The following is a 16,632-nucleotide window of genomic DNA, read 5'->3' as shown; positions in this document are numbered from 1 at the left end:
GTAAATAAGCAACTCTGCAAGGAAATAACAGCGATATGATAAAATGAAGCAGTAAGGAAAGAAATTCCGGAAATCAGTTTTTTTTTATTTTTTTTTATTTTTTTTTTTTTAATACAAGACGCGAGATTTTATGTGTAATGAAAACCGTACTTACATCAGTCGTTTTGCGCACTGCTGTTATTTTTCGAATTTTTTTTTTATTTCCACGGTTTTGTTCAGTACTTCTTTTACAGCTTCCCGATGTCCACCGGATGATGTCATGAAACAATAACAGAACAGATTAATTTTTTTATCAGGTCCCTGTTCGGCGCCACATCTAGTATGATAACAAAAATTAATAGGTTAAATATATTTCAATTCTTTCAATTTAAATCTGTGTTTCATACTAGAATGTCGTGTTCCCAATTTGGCACACCTTTGCTACAGGAGACACGAAAGCGGTCGAAGACGTCCGTCTTCTGGTCGGCTCCTGATCGTTGTCAGAAGGAGGCTAGTTTTTCATTACGCAAAGACTTCTATTATTTGGAAAAGAACAACCCGGATTTCTTTACGTAATCAGTATGAATTTTATAATTACCTAAGGGACCTTTAACAATGAACAGTAAAAAAAATGCATTTGCAAATGAAATCATTAATAAATGGGGCAGCTATGATTTGTCTAGAAGACAAGGGGCGGCCTTCTGTAAACGACCAGGATGCCGCAGTATTCTCTGCTGTAGTAAAGGCTGTCCGACATTTATAAAAATAATATGGCATGGAGGTTAAAAAAGTATAAAGGAAAAGAACAGAATAAGAAATATGGTAAACACTAAATATATTCAAACAATTCTCACTAGCAAATTAGGGCTTATTTATAAACAATATAACTTACATAAGTACTTTTCTAACTGTATGGTGCGATCAGATTTTAGCCTGCCCTGTGCTGTCTCCTTGGTTTACGTTTTTGTCACAAATTACAGTCATTACTTTTCTCCTTCGTTAAAGACAATTCTTGCACTGTCCAACACCTTCATAACAATAACTTGCCGATTTACAGTTTCGAACATAAATTACTTGAATTTTATTTTATTAATTAATAATGTTGTCTGCACGCTGGCAAGACCGCTCACTTTTATAGCTTAAAGTCGACCTTCACTACGTATTCACATTACAAGCAGAAGTACATTAAAATCTGAAGATCTACCAAAGTTTTTTTTACTGTCATCTTTTATTTAGATCGAAGCGGAACGTCAGTTCAGCTTCTGTTAAAATGTTCCTTTGACTACGCAATCGATGTATTAGCGTCCGCGCTAGGTGCGCATCTTTACAGTTACGTAAATTATATATAACAAATGTCTTTCAAAGAATAGGTCTCATTTCATAAGTTGATCATTTAGTATAAAAATAGGTGAATGCCTTTCCAAGGGTACTCACAGCTTTCATACTACGGAAATCCCAGTAATATTACAAGTCCAGAGCCTGGTTTGATGCATCTCTCATTGCTACTCTATCCTGTGCAAGCTTCTTCATCTCCCAGTACCTACTGCAACCTACATCCTTCTGAATCTGTTTAGTGTATTCATCTCTTGGTCTCCCTCTACGATTTTTACCCTCCACGCTGCCTTCCAAAACTAAATTGGTGATCCCTTGATGCCTCAGAATATGCCCTACCAACTTATCCCTTCTTCTAGTCAAGGTGTGCCACAAATTTCTCTTCTCTCCAATTCTATTCAGTACCTCCTCATTAGTTATGTGATCTACCCATCTAATCTACAGCATTCTTCTGTAGCACCATATTTTAAAATCTTCTATTCTTTTCTTGTCTAAACTGTTTATCGTCCATGTTTCAATTCCATACATCGCTAGACTCCATACAAATACTTTCAGAAACAACTTCCTGACACTTAAATCTATACTCTATGTTAACAAATTTCTCTTCTTCAGAAACGCTTTCCTTGCCATTGCCAGTCTACATTTTATATCCTCTCTACTTCGACCATCATCAGTTATTTTGCTCCCCAAATAGTAAAACTCCTTTAGTACTTTAAGTGTCTCATTTCCTAATCTAATTCCCGCAGCAGCACCCGACTTAATTCGACTACATTCCATTATCCTCGTTTTACTTTTGTTGATGTTCGTCTTAATCCTCCTTTCAAGACACTGTCCATTCCGTTCATCTGCTCTTCCAGGTCCTTTGCTGTCTCTGACAGAATTACAATGTCATCAGCGAACCTCAAGGTTTTTATTTCTTCTGCATGGATTTTAATTCCTACTCCGAATTTTTCTTTTGTTTCCTTTACTACTCGCTCAATATACAGATTGAATAACATCGAGAATAGGCTACATCACTGTCTCACTCCCTTCCCAACCACTGCTTCCCTTTCATGCCCCTCGACTCCTATAAATGCCATCTAGTTTCTGTACAAATTGCAAATAGCCTTTCGCTCCCTGTATTTTACCCCTGCCACCTTATATTGTTATTATTATTATTATTATTATTATTAGAATTATTTATCACTGTCACCTTGATGTGATAACCAAGAAAGCTAGCAGGAGGGAAGTGCCATACAAGCGCAATTGTTCGATGTATTTGGATACCCAGTTTACATCATTGTTTATAAACAAATCTAAAATGTGTTACTATAGGTTATCCGTCTTGAGCTGACTGCAATCTAATTAAAAAGAATTACACCAGACGCGTTTCGCTTTTATTTACAAAGCATCTTCCGTGGTTGTTGGTGTTTCTTTACATAATCTACTCCTTCCCTTCTTGCTAGTAGTGGTTGGTGTCGACAGGCTTTATTTCACATCTGCACTTGGCAGTTTTTGGCATTCTGCAGTATTTCTGCGTTGCAGAATCCTGTCAAACATTTATGGGGCATAACTGCGAGATCAGTTCATACACAAAATCCTGCATCATCAACACTTCTGTAATTATTCATGGCTATAGAGGCAGCAACGCTCAATATTTCTGCAGGGTTCCTCCATCACCTTGTTGAGCCTATACCACGTCTAGATGCTGCACTACGATGGGCAAAAGAACGTCCGACATGATAGTAAGAGGTATCAAATTGTAACGCCGGAAATGCATATCCTCCTATTTCCATCTATTGTACTATTATTTTTTTCCCTTGTTTTGTTACCTCAAGATATGACATTTCTGTCTCTTTATATGTTGTAATTGTTTTACTGTTTGTATATATATATATTTATGCATTAATGTTTGTTTGTTTTGTGAATATTATTTGTATTTATACGCTGGGTCTGGCCTAGGGAAAACTATGCTATCGAACGGATACATCGATAGGTCGTGTGGAGAACCAAAGTGTTTAGGATCTTTGGTAGTGTTAACTCTGTCGGGTGGAGCGCGGGCTGAGCAGAGAGGGTCTGGCTGGGGAGCGAGTGGAGCAGGTGTGTTGTGTAAAGCTCCCGCGAGATGCCGCGCTTTCGGGGTTTGGCAGCATGTAATTGCGCTCGACTTGCGATGATAGTGTCTGACACGGTGTCGCAGACGGGAAGCATTAACTGGCGCACATCAAGAGCCCGTTTCGCCTGGTGAACGTGTCGAGAAGAAGGCGCGCCAACATCCAGCTTCTGCAACAGCGACGGCCGACAATGAGTGACTGTCGCCACCTCCTCGATCGACGGCTTCAAACCCTCAATCAACCAACAAGGAAGACTGGAAGCACGTAAAGTTTTAGAACTGTATGGCAGACCTCAGCTTTTCAAACTTTTAGAATTGTTGCATCACAAAATTACAGCAACTTAGCATGAACCTTTGTTGCTCATTGTCCCAATTGCATTGCCAAGCAGGGTCCCTTCCTTTTCCGAAATGAACCCGAGTGTCGTTGAAATTCAAACGCCAGCATTAACGTAATATAATTCAATTTCGCTGCTTCAATTTCAAAGTTCAGTTAAAGTATTCATAGCTGGCTACAATAGTTAGATTACACTAGCACAAATTAAGAGTGCGAGTTTTGTTACCGTATTTTAGCTTACCTGTGACTACAGCTCAGCTTGGTATGTACTAAATTTTACTATTGTTAATTGTTCAGAATCATTTAATTCAAGTTCAAAGTTAAATCTCTTATTTCTAAATTGCGTAGATTCAAGTAGCTTTTGAAATGATTGTTGAGGTAGTCCAAGACTAACCATATTTTACTGAATTTCGATGTGCTTCAGAAAGAAAGTTCACTATTAACTTCAGTCACTAAATTAACCTTCGATTTTCCGGTTTTATTAATTCTTCTGCTAAATTAAGTCAGAGTGTAGCGAAATTTATTACTTCTGACAAACTTTCAGTTTTCACACTACACTTGTCAACCTTCAGTTGCCACGCTTCTAGTGCTAATTATATGTGTAATAATCTTTCTTTTTCAGTTACTATAGTAATTGTCCTTAGGACTGGCGACCGTAATTTCCCCCAAATCTCAAATATCTAATTACCGCTAGTTGATTGTTAACGTAATGGCCGCACATTTACTTTCTTTATTAACTTTACCCCTTTTTCAAAATTAATTTCCACCAGTTTCTTTAGCATTTTTCCTTTCATTTAGATGTAACCCTTTCCTCCCTCTTTACCGACAAATTAACCTCGGTGACAATTGCTTTTCTCAAATTTCCATTAGGTACACGCGGTTTAATTTTTCACTGTCATTAAGGTCGATAAGTGAGGAGGAGGTTACAAAATGTTTTGTCACTTCAGAGTAAAAATAACTGTAAGTCTTTTTTTTTAATTTACAGATTGTTGAGAGAGAAAAACTGACACTTTATTGAGTTTACATTTTACATGTCAGTTGTCTTATAATATTTTTCCTCTGGTCCATTGAGTTACATCTGGCAGCATACAAAACGCTTTCTATGTTGTCTGTAACGCAGCATACATCTAAGACTGAAGCTAGTTATCTTAGCGGTCCTGAAATATTTATATTTCTTAGTGAAACTCATTCACTGCATCTTTTAAAAGGCCTTTAAGTTGAACGTGTTGATTGACAATAATCGTTAACCAGTAAGCTGTCTCCTTAATTCATTGCCTCCTTGCTCCTACGCCGACAATATTGTTGATGCTGAGCAGGCATTATTTTCATTACTATAAGTGGTTAATGGGAAGTTAAGCTCACGCCACCGTAGAGGAGCCTCTTCTGACAATCTGACTAGCGAGTTTTGATGCCACGCCCCATAGTTTGCGAGAAAATCGATGTTAATGTTTTATGAGCAGCTCCTATACCGGCAACGTTTCTCATCTTGCGACGAAACGAGCGTAGTGCAGCAGCTAGATCCGCGATTAAGAGTCAGTTCCTGCCCACGTAATATTCTGCGATCGTTTGTATCCCAGTAGCTGAGTGGTGCCTGCACGGTTGCTCAGCGTGTTGATCAGTGGGCTGCATGCTCCCTCTAATAAAAAAACTGAATCAAGGAATAAAGGATCAATTTGATCGGATGTCTTGTGACGGCCGCCCAGACCAAACACAACGAATTATATCGAACACAAAAAAAGGTCAGAATGTCAATGCTAAGGCCTTGTCCTACGTGACCGACAGAAGTGAGCGACAGCGCGCGACAGCTCAGGCAACAAAATACAATCGCAGATGTAGTTACGGAAGTGTCCTACGTGAGCGACGTCTTGTCTCCCGCTGCAACTGGCGACATTTGAATTCAAACGTGTTTGAATCTTGTCGCTGCAGAACGCGCGACACAAAGCGACAGCCACGTGTCTTCTTGGCAAAGCAGTGAAGCAACACGACGGCAGTTATGAATTACTTAACATCTGATTTTAAGAAAACTATTCGGTGAAAAAATTTGATTCTTCCGTAATCTATAGCTTGATATCCTTAAATGATAAAGGTCAGAATTTATTTTCGTTTTTCGTCATAGTTACTGTGCTGCCATTGTATGAAATTACATGTTTTAAGTAATAGCAGTGTTTAAAATTTGTAATATGAATCTCTGGTTGTTAATGATTATTTACCATCGTTATTATTTGCAAAAATTGTTATCAATGGTAAATTTGTAACCAGTATAGAACTTGCAGCCTGACATGTCTGACATAATTGTAAAGTATGATGTATGAACAAAATTATACAAGTGTGACTCTCGCCTATAATCCTACCAACGTTTAGAAGACGCCACTGAAGTTCTGTGCATTATTCATTTTGCATCTCCATATTTGGAGCTGGGTTCGACCCACAATCCAGACTCCATTTTCCTGATATATCTCAAAGTAAGAAAAATGTATGGCGCAGATCAGAGCTAAGCAGCTACACAACAATGACAGTTGCCAATAACAGTACTACTACTACTAAGTAACTCTGTTAGTAGTAACTTAGTAGTAGTAATAGTACTGTTAGTAGCAGTAGCAGTGCTGGAGGTAGGAGTGTGAGTAGTACTAGCATCTCTACTTTCCCAGGATTAAGTTCTTTTGACACCCAGTCTCCCTTCCTTACATACGATGGAGAAGTTGTGACTGCATTTTCCAGTATCATAGATTTGCCATTTTTCTTCAGCAATGGCAGAGCTCGTAATTTCTTCACAAGGATGTTTGCCCTCTCCCTTCTTCATCTGTCATTCCTTGGTGTCTTCATACTTTCTAAATATTCGTGTCCTCGAGCAGGTATTAATAAAGTACTGCTAATTTGTGCCCAGCCTCTTTCACACAGACAAGGCACAGTATTCCATTACTGTCTGACGAACATTGGCTCCGTTTCAAGAGCTGTAAAGACCAGTTGCACGACCGCGAAATAAACCCAAGAACAGACATTTGTGGAACAGGTTAACAACAGTATAAATGAGAGTCGCGTTGCATGGCGCCAGCTTATACCCTGATTTGTTATTCCCAGAAGCCGGCCGCGGTGGCCGTGCGGTTCTGGCGCTACAGTCCGGAACCGCGGGACTGCTACGGTCGCAGGTTCGAATCCTGCCTCAGGCATGGGTGTGTGTGATGTCCTTAGGTTAGTTAGGTTTAAGTAGTTCTAAGTTCTAGGGGACTTATGACCTAAGATGTTGAGTCCCATAGTGCTCAGAGCCATTTTTGTTATTCCCAGAATAGCTTCCCTACTCAATTAGGTTGACAATGCAAATCGTATTTCCGGAGTATTTCCACGCGCTAAAATTATGATATTCAATTCATTTTGCGTCGTTTGAAGAAAAGTCAGTTGTAAACATGAGTAAGAGAGCTCGAGAAGTCATAATTTCGCAGTTATGGGCGCTGAAACCAGTAGATATCAGTACGTGCTTCAAGCACTTTCTGGAGCGTCAAACCTAATGCAAACAGACATTAATGAGAAACACTTCATAAACCTTGAAAGCAACTTGTACATATAAAACAAAACTTTCATCTTAAAGTCAGTTAAATAAAGAATCAGACACATACTCTTTCACTGGTAGGAAATATACTATCAGATCATAATCATCCAGACATCCCTTGTAACGCAGAATTGACCCCTAGATGTTACTTATAAGGGTTCAGCAGTAAAAAAGGACGCCAGTAGAGGAGCAGTAACAGCAAAGTGGTCGGTGAGGAGAGCTCAGTGACTTCGAACGTGGAATGGTCAGAGGATGTCACCTGAGTACCAAATGCATCAGGGACAATTTAAACCATCTAAAGTTGCCCAAGTCGACTGTTAGTGACATGATTATGAAGTGTAAACACGAAGGAACAACCAGAGCTAAACCGAGACCAGGCACATGTTGAGACATGGCCATCGAGCATTGTGGAGGGTGATTGTGAAAAGTCGCTTGACATCAGTGGAAGAAACCACTCGTGAGTTTCAAAGTGCTACCATCAGTCCTGACAGCACAATGGCTGTAGATAGAAAGTTAAAAAGAATGGATTACAATGGTCGAACATCTTGCAAGAGACACTTAAAGTGCTGTAAAGAGCGACGTCAATGGACAAGGGATGACTAGAAACGAGTGATTTGGAGTGATGAATCACGCTGTGCCCTGTGGCAATCCGATGGAAACATTGCCCGCCATCATATGTAGTTTAGTGTAGTGCCTGCGGAGAAAGTGATGTTATGGTAACAGGGAGGGAGTGGGGAGGGGTATTGGTGGATAGCGTGTGGTTCCCTTTTTGCACTTAGGAAACGCTATATGCGGAAGGATATGAGCACATTTTACAACATTGGGTAGTGTAGACAGCAGAGGAACAATTCGGAGACGATGATACTTTGTATCAGCATGGAAATGTACCCAGTCATAGCTCAGCATCTGCGAAGCAATTTTTTGTGGCCAACAACATTCCTGAAATGGACTGACCTGCCTGTTTTCTCGACCTGAACCCAATGGAACACATATGGGATGAGTTAGAACGTCGACTTCGCTGCAGACCGCAGCATCTGGCTCCTGAATAGGGTGGGCTGCCATCTTCCACAGACATTCAGACACCTCTCTGAAAACGTCTGCAGCAGAGTCCAGACTGTCATAAAAGCTAAGGACGAACACACACCGCATTATTGTCCATTAGTATGTACTGGAAACTTTTGATCAGATAGTGTACCAGTATGTATTTAGAATGGTCAGAAAAGACCGGCAGATTTTCAGTTCCAAAACTTTTGCATGCAGATCAGCGGAATAATTGTGACAGAAACATGATGCTCTAAATGAAAAGCAAAGAAATATCATGTCTAAGAAAGGCGATAGATATTACAAACCGGTGATGTTCAGTGAATATTATATTTTTAATAGCTTTTACATTCATGAATTAATTATGTTGCCTACTTTTCTTTGTTCACCATATGTCCCAAATCTCTACATGCTAATACTTCAGGTTTGCTTCATAAAATCGTGCTCCATTCACTTTCTTTGCAGTTAATTTGGGGAGGGGGGGATGTAATGGAGCATAAACAAGTAGTGTACCGATATGCAATTATTTTCAATAAGAATTTTACAGCACCACAGGTAAGACAACATATTACAGTAGTCCATGAGCTGTGGTGGTGGAGATGATCTCATCAAAATTTGTTTCTCCCACCACACCAGCTCATAGATTTCCACAGTCTTTATTGATATAGGTCACAAATGACGAAGATACTTGTACTGCACCAGTTGAACCTACAAGGAGCAATTTATTGTACTTGACACAGTATAGTAGAATGTTTACAATTAATGTCCTACTGTAATTTAAATGAACTACTATTTCGTGTTGCACTTTGAAAAAGTTCTGCCTTCTCTGACATCCATCATAATTGTCAGATTGATATTAATGGGTCATGTTCAGTTGTCTGGAGGTAATATCATGGTAGAAACTGCTCTCATAATCTTGTACAAAGATACAGGTTCATCTGAAGGTTGTGTTAGCGCTTTTATGAACGCTATAAAAAAAACATGAAACTCATAGGTTGTATGTGGCTATTTTGTTTAATGACGAATTTCAAGTTTTGCATCATCAGATTAATCCCACAAGTAATACATAGTACATAATAGTAGTTAACTGACCACTAAGAACAACAGATAAAAAAATCAAAGTACAATGTGAAAACATACCAAGGTTAAGGAGAACATGTCATACATAGGTATGGAGTCATTTATCTTATCTGTAAGACAATGTGAAACTGAAACTGCATCATTGTGGCGGTTTCGCCATTCAGGAAGACAACTAAGATATTAAGTGGCAATTCTGGTGAGTATTAATAACTAAGACTTAAAGAAAATTATTACAATCCCATGAAGAATGACAAAGATATGACTTTTAGGTCATGCATAATTACAAAACAAATTTACATCAAATCAGAAACCATATAATAACAACTGTCTTAAACACAAAATCAAATTTCATGTTGTAGGAAAGGGAAGCCGATAAGGGATTGAGTTCTATAATTTTTAAATCATTTGTCAGAAGCATTATGGGGTACATACAAGCAATCACTTTGCTATCATTTATCTATATTCAGATGGGACCAACTTTTTCTATGGACATGATTAACAAAATGCATCATGACCCAGAATAAGTTTCATGATTCTTTTCACTGTGAGTTAAAGGCTGATTCTGACAACTCAACTTTTACTAGTAAATGGCGAGTTTTGCTTTTATTGATAACAAGGTGCACCACATGATGAACAAGGTGCTGACAATTTGTTGTCATCTTTGGGTTGAAAAGCCAACTAACAGATCTGGATAACATATAGACTACTACATCATATCAACCAACATGAAATTCACAGAATATCCACATGTCTGTTACTTATAAAAGGCAAAGTAACTGGCCATCTTGAAGGCTCTTACTTTTTTTTAATACACCTTAACGCATTTTGGCCACAGCCCCTACCAGAATCTGTCAGATAAACAGAACCAATTAGATGTAATATTTCTACAACAATGCTTTGTATGGAAACAGAATGAAGTAATACCACACTTAAAAAAGCGTGATAAACTGTATTTCATCACTTACACATACACTTGTACCATGACTAGTTCAGTTCTGTGAGGCAGCCTGCTTTAAAAAACGTTCTGTTGCCATTAGATGATGTTAAAAGAAATAGGACTTGTCAATATTGATTATAGATAAACCATACAGTAATACCATAAAAGTAAAAAACTAATGATTTGAATTTAACACATTTAAATTCAAAATAACATCGACAAACTGAGTATACAGCATCTACATAAAAAATAGTTTACAATAAATAATGAAAAGGACTTGACACACTAAAAATTCAAATTTTTGTCACATTTTCATCAAGCAGTCATTCAATAAAATTCAAAATGGACCATTGTGTTGGTAAAACATATGGCTATAATGTTATACATGGCAGAGCTTATTGTAACTTTATCCATACTGTATGATATGTAAGGCTATATACCAACCTCTTTTTATTTTTGTAAGTTGAGTATATAAAAAGTAACGAATTTATATTAAAAGACACAGCAAGGCATTAACATATTAACATAGAAAAAACTATAGACCTTGGTACTATCATTGTCTCATGGTTGTTGTCTTTACTTTTGGCACTGACACTGCAAAGATGGACACATCTCCCATGGCCACAGTCAATGCACACACATTGGACAACAGACAAGTAGACTCCTTGGCCCAGCCTGACCCACACATTGCTCTGTTACACCAGCAAGTGATGGAAAATCTCAAATTATCAATTCAGTCTGAAACAATTTTAAATTGCAGCAACTGAACAAAAAAATGCCTTTTGCATGCTGTACATTAAGTTTTATTTTTAGTTAACTTGTGCATCCAGACATGTTTCACATTATTTATAAGCCAACTTCAGTGGTTACCCTGAAATATTGCACGATTTTTTCGTTTGCACATATTGGTTTGCAGATTTTAAACACCTCATTGAAGATTTTTATAATAAAATGGAAAGGTACTTACAAATCAGCGTCTAAGTCAAGCCAAACAGCTTTCTCTCACGTGGCAAACGGTTTGAAATTTTACAGTTTTCTTTGTGGTAACTATTTTCGAAATACAGCACTGTAAATGCCAGTTTCTTTGTCTAGAGTGTTGCCAGCTTTCTCTTTTTTTGCTTTCAATAGTTTTTTGTTTGATTCTATGTATGTTGCTGTAAGTTGCATGTGTATGTGTGTGTGTGTGCGTGTGTGTGTGTGTGTACCGCTTTTATTTTTTATTTTATTGTTTATTATTACTATTATTATTATCTTCTTTCCTTTCTCAGACCTTAGGTCCGGTTAAAAATGGAAAGTGACATGGACCTTGATCAAGCGTGACTTCCTTTTAACTGTACGGTATATGTTACATTGCATTTAAGAACTTTCGGGTAATTGAACATGTATCAATAATTACAGATTTCTGTAGTTGTATATATAAGTTTGGATGTAGCTGTACTATGTTGATGTACTGGTGGATATTGTGTGGTATGACTCCTGTAGTTGATAGTATAATTGGTATAATGTCAACTTTATCCTGATGCCACATGTCTCTGGCTTCCTCAGCCAGTTGGATGTATTTTTCAATTTTTTCTCCTGTTTTCTTCTGTATATTTGTTGTATTGGGTATGGATATTTCGATTAGTTGTGTTGATTTCTTCTTTTTATTGGTCAGTATGATGTCAGGTTTGTTATGTGGTGTTGTTTTATCTGTTATAATGGTTCTGTTCCAGTATAATTTGTATTCATCATTCTCCAGTACATTTTGTGGTGCATACTTGTATGTGGGAACATGTTGTTTTATTAGTTTATGTTGTATGGCAAGTTATTGATGTATTATTTTTGCTACATTGTCATGTCTTCTGGGGTATTCTGTATTTGCTAGTATTGTACATCCACTTATTATTATTATTATTATTATTATTATTACTATTGTTTTTGTTGTTGTTGCTGCTATTGTTGTTTTTCCTTTTCATTATTATTCGTTAGGAGATAAATGGAATTTGTGATCTTCTATTTGTAATTTCTGTCTATTATATCATCAGTGACTGTAAACAGTTCGTGGTTATTCGTACACAGTGGGTCATTTAGTAGTAGCTTCTTCTCAGCCTTTGTTTAGTATACATGATAATTTCCATGTAACATTAGAAGGTGTTTTTCATTATTTATTCTATTTACATGCCTTCCAGTCTTGCAGTAGGTTTGTGATTATTTTCTGTTAAATGTTGTGCAAAAATTGAATGGCTTGGCCCAGATTTACATTGTCTTTGTATTGGATGTCGAATGTCCTGCTGGTTAGTGCTACATACCTTCCACAATACGTGCTGCATTGTAGTTGGTATATTCCTGCTCTCTGGAAGATGACTATGGCTTTTGTGATTTTTGGAATGGTACTTTTGGACTCAACTGTCTTTTTTGAATGCATTGTTTATGCATTACCTTTTGAAAATGTTTGTTATTTTACTTGTAGATCTGCACTTGCACTCCACTGTGTACCATCTTGAACTTCTCCTTTGTTTTCATGTAGTCTTTTGTTGTTGTTCTGTCTCTGTGTGTGCTAGTTTGTGATGTACTTTGTGTGTTGTCGTTTCTGCCTGTATATCTATTGTGTTTATTGGCTATATTTATTACTTAACTTTTTTATTTAATTTTGTGATTAGACTACTATTGTACACATTGTTTGTTGGTTTTTGTGTGATAACATTTAGTTCTTTCTGGTCGTTTTCTGTGATCAGCTACAGAGTTGAGTCTACAAAGTATGTATTTAATCAGGAAATGCAAAATGGCTAACCAGGATTGGCAAATGTAAGAATGTAGAAGCATATATCACTAAGAGTAAGATAGATATAGCCTACAGGAAAATATAAGAGACCTTAGGAGAAAACAGAACCACCTGCATGAATGTCAAGAGCTCAGATGGAATAAGCAAAGAAGGGAATGAAGGTGGAAGGAGTGTATAGAGGGTCTATACAATGGAGATGTACTTGAGGGCAATATTATGGTAATGGAAGAGGACATAGATGAAGATGAAATGGGAGATATGATACTGCGTGAAGAGTCTGACAGAGTACTGAAAAAGCTAAGCCAAAACAAGGCCCCAGGAGTAGACAACATTCTATTAGAACTACTGATATCCTTGGGAGAGCCAGCCTTGACAAAACTCTACTATCTGGTGATCAAGATGTATGAGACAGGCGAAACACCCTCAGACTTCAAGAAGAATATAAAAATTCCAATCCCAAAGAAAGCAGGTGTTGACATATGTGAAAATTACCGAACTATGAGTTTAATAAGTCACAGCTGCAAAATACTAACGCGAATTCTTTACATCGAATGGAAAAACTAGTAGAAGCCGACCTCGGGGAAGATCAGTTTGGATTCCGTAGAAATATCGGAACACGTGAGGCTATACTGACCCTACGACTTATCTTAGAAGCTAGATTAAGGAAAGGCAAACCTACATTTCTAGCATTTGTAGACTTAGAGAAAGCTATTGACAATGTTGACTGGAATATTCTGTTTCGAAAATGAAGGTGTAAAAAACAGGGAATGCAAGGCTATTTCCAATTTGTATAGAAACCAGATGGCAGTTACAAGAGTTGAGGGGTACGAAAGTGAAGCATTGGTTGAGAAGGAAGTGAAATTGGGTTGTAGCCTATCTCTGATGTTATTCAATCTGTATATTTAGCAAGCAGTAAAGGAAACAAAAGAAAAATTTGGAGTAAGAATTAAAATCCATGGAGAAGAAAATTTTGAAGATTGCCAATGTCATTGTAATTCTGTCAGAGAGAGCGAAGGACCTGGAAGAGCTGTTGAATGGAATGGACAGTGTGTTGAAAGGACATAAGATGAACATCAACAAAAGCAAAACGAGGATAATGGAATGTAGTCGAATTAAATAAGATGATGCTGAAGGAATTAGATTAAGAAATGATGCACTTAGCAAAATAACTGATGACGGTTGAAATAGTAAGAATATAAAATGTAGCCTGGCTATGGAAAGAAAAGCATTTCTGAAGAAGATAATTTTGTTTACATATAATACAGCTCTAAGTGTCAGAAAGTCATTTCCTAAAGTATTTGTGTGGAATGTATGCATGTATGGAAGTGAAACATGGACGATAAACAGTTTAGACAAGGTGAGAATAGAAGCTTTTGAAATTTGGTGCTATAGAAGAATGCTAAAGATTGGATCGATAGGTCGCGTAACTAACGAGGAGATACTGAACTGAATTGGGGATAAGAAAAATTTGTTATACAACCTGAATAGAAGAACATTAGTAGGACATATTCTGTGGCATCAAGGGATCACCAATTTAGTACTGACATAAAGTGTGGGGAGGGTGGAAGGGGGCGGGGGGGGGGGCGTAAAAATCGTAGAGAGAGACCAAGAGAGGAATGCAGTAAGCATATTCTGAGGGGTGTGGGTTGCAGTAGTTACTTAGAGATGAAGATGCTTGAATTGGATAGAGTAGCATGGAGAGCTGCATAAGACCAGTCTTTGGACTGAAGACCACAACAACAACATATCAACGAATACAATAAGCTTCTAAAATCTTGAAAGAGTGGCGCGTGTACAGATGATATTTATGTACTAGCCGTTTGTTAGTTTGCCATTGCAGACAGCATTTTCGTCTCTGAGTGCTATTTCTTTTATAAATGTGTTTCTTTCCTTTGTTTTACCTGTTTTCGGATCCAGTGTGTGGGTTTTGTCTTTCTTGTATTTAACTCTTGTCACAGCTCTAAGGCCATATGCTAAACTGTAACATTCATATCCGCCCATATGATTTCAGTTCACACCATATTGAAAGCTGCGCAACTTCGTAGAGTTTGTGGCATTCTGTGTGAACGATAGATCTCAATGCCACTACAACAAGTCACAAGCTGTGGAGCCACTTCTGATGTGTGTCTGAACACGGCTGTAGCCTGTGTAAAACTAAATTTAAAACACAGAGGAGGATCTTTGGAATGAAATGCCAATCGCAAAAAGACTATCTTACGTGGTGTAGATCTTTGCTTGGAACTGGAACTCGTGGCCACGCTTCAGTGTAATTGTTTATGTTTACATCTTGTTGAGTTGTTACACAGTAGGATGTAGAGCGGGATACTTGTTCACTTTCGTGGATTATATGCTTTACAATGGGATTTGAGCAGCATTTTACGCTGATAAAGCAAGGGGCAGAGGCAAAACTTTATAGAGGCTCGTATCTAGGAAAGCCTACAATAGTGAAGGAACGATTCAAGAAGAGTTACCGCCACCCCGATCTGGATGATTACCTGACAAAGGAAAGAATAAAAGGCGAAGCTCGAGCTAATCTCCGGTGTAAGATGGCAGGTATACAGTTGTGCTTTAAGTTTTTTATATTAAAAAAGACGGTTTGCATTCACCTCTTTAAAGCAGTTTCTTTAATTTCAGGTTTACGTACTCCTGCAATTTATTATGTGGATTTTGAAACCAGAAGAATATTCATGGAAGACCTCCATCAATGTGTGACGGCGAAAGATTTCATAACGAATCTACAAGAGAATGGATCATCTGTCGAACATAATCGTATCCTTCTAGGAAAACGGTTGACTGATTTAGCACATGAGATTGGGAAAACTATAGGTATTATGCACGCCAATAACATAATACACGGCGACCTAACTACCTCGAATATTCTTTTAAATAACGAAGGGACTACTGTGAACAGTTTGGTTTTAATAGACTTTGGTCTTAGTTACATAGAGTCAAATGCAGAGGATAAAGGTGTTGACTTATACGTGCTTGAAAGAGCAATAATCAGCACGCATCAAAACGCAGATTTATTTTTTCAAGAAGTAGTGAATGCATATAAAAAACAGAACAAGAAGCAATGTGCTGACGTTTTGAAGAAACTCGAAGATGTGCGAGCAAGAGGACGAAAACGGACAATGGTTGGATGAATTCTGATTGATGGTTACAGCAAATTACAGAACCTAAGAACAAGTAATGAGACTATGGTGGCCCTGTGTTGCGTTCCCAGTACTGTACCAAGAAATAAAACTTGACATTGATGTAGGCCTATATGGAAAACTGTGCTTCAAATGTAAATAACTGCAGTTGCAATTTGAAATATTGTAATATTTATGTGACTTATTACATTCCCCTGATTGAGTACCAGTATCAGTTCCATTCCATATCTATTACCTGGACAAGCTCCGTGATTAACCACTCCAACTAATGAAGTTGCTCAGTGATTAAGACACTGAAATCACATTTAGAAGTCATATAGAATTGAAAACTAAAAGCTTCAGGCAATCCAGATTTAGGAATTTTGTGGCATTCCGAAAGA

The 16,632-nt window shown here is 37.7% G+C and overlaps 1 protein-coding gene across 2 annotated transcripts; it reads left to right on the top strand.

The window, feature by feature from the left end:
• The first annotated feature begins 15,305 nt into the window (after positions 1–15,305).
• On the top strand, positions 15,306–16,413 carry LOC126176704 (EKC/KEOPS complex subunit TP53RK). Of its 2 annotated transcripts, none has more exons than XM_049923871.1 (2): positions 15,306–15,653; positions 15,720–16,413. In XM_049923871.1, the coding sequence occupies exons 1-2, from the start codon at positions 15,458–15,460 to the stop codon at positions 16,241–16,243; spliced, it is 720 nt and encodes a 239-aa protein (XP_049779828.1). In that variant the 5' UTR covers positions 15,306–15,457; the 3' UTR covers positions 16,244–16,413. The 2 variants fall into 2 exon arrangements, with proteins under 2 accessions (XP_049779828.1, XP_049779829.1); XM_049923872.1 differs by having other exon boundaries at positions 15,309–15,653; positions 15,735–16,413.
• The last annotated feature ends 219 nt before the right edge of the window (positions 16,414–16,632 follow it).

This window comes from Schistocerca cancellata, chromosome 3 (assembly GCF_023864275.1).
Source record: "Schistocerca cancellata isolate TAMUIC-IGC-003103 chromosome 3, iqSchCanc2.1, whole genome shotgun sequence".
In the NCBI taxonomy this organism is placed as follows: domain Eukaryota; kingdom Metazoa; phylum Arthropoda; class Insecta; order Orthoptera; family Acrididae; genus Schistocerca; species Schistocerca cancellata.
The sequence above is the reverse complement of the archived record's forward strand: the minus strand, read 5'-3'. Positions and strand labels throughout refer to the sequence as shown.

Bases quoted from the DNA above. Each gene is read 5' to 3' on its own strand.
- LOC126176704 (XM_049923871.1), top strand. From the start codon at position 15,458: ATGGGATTTGAGCAGCATTTTACGCTGATAAAGCAAGGGGCAGAGGCA. The intron at 15,654-15,719 runs GTATACAGTTGT...TCTTTAAAGCAG, and splicing joins TCTCCGGTGTAAGATGGCAG to TTTCTTTAATTTCAGGTTTA.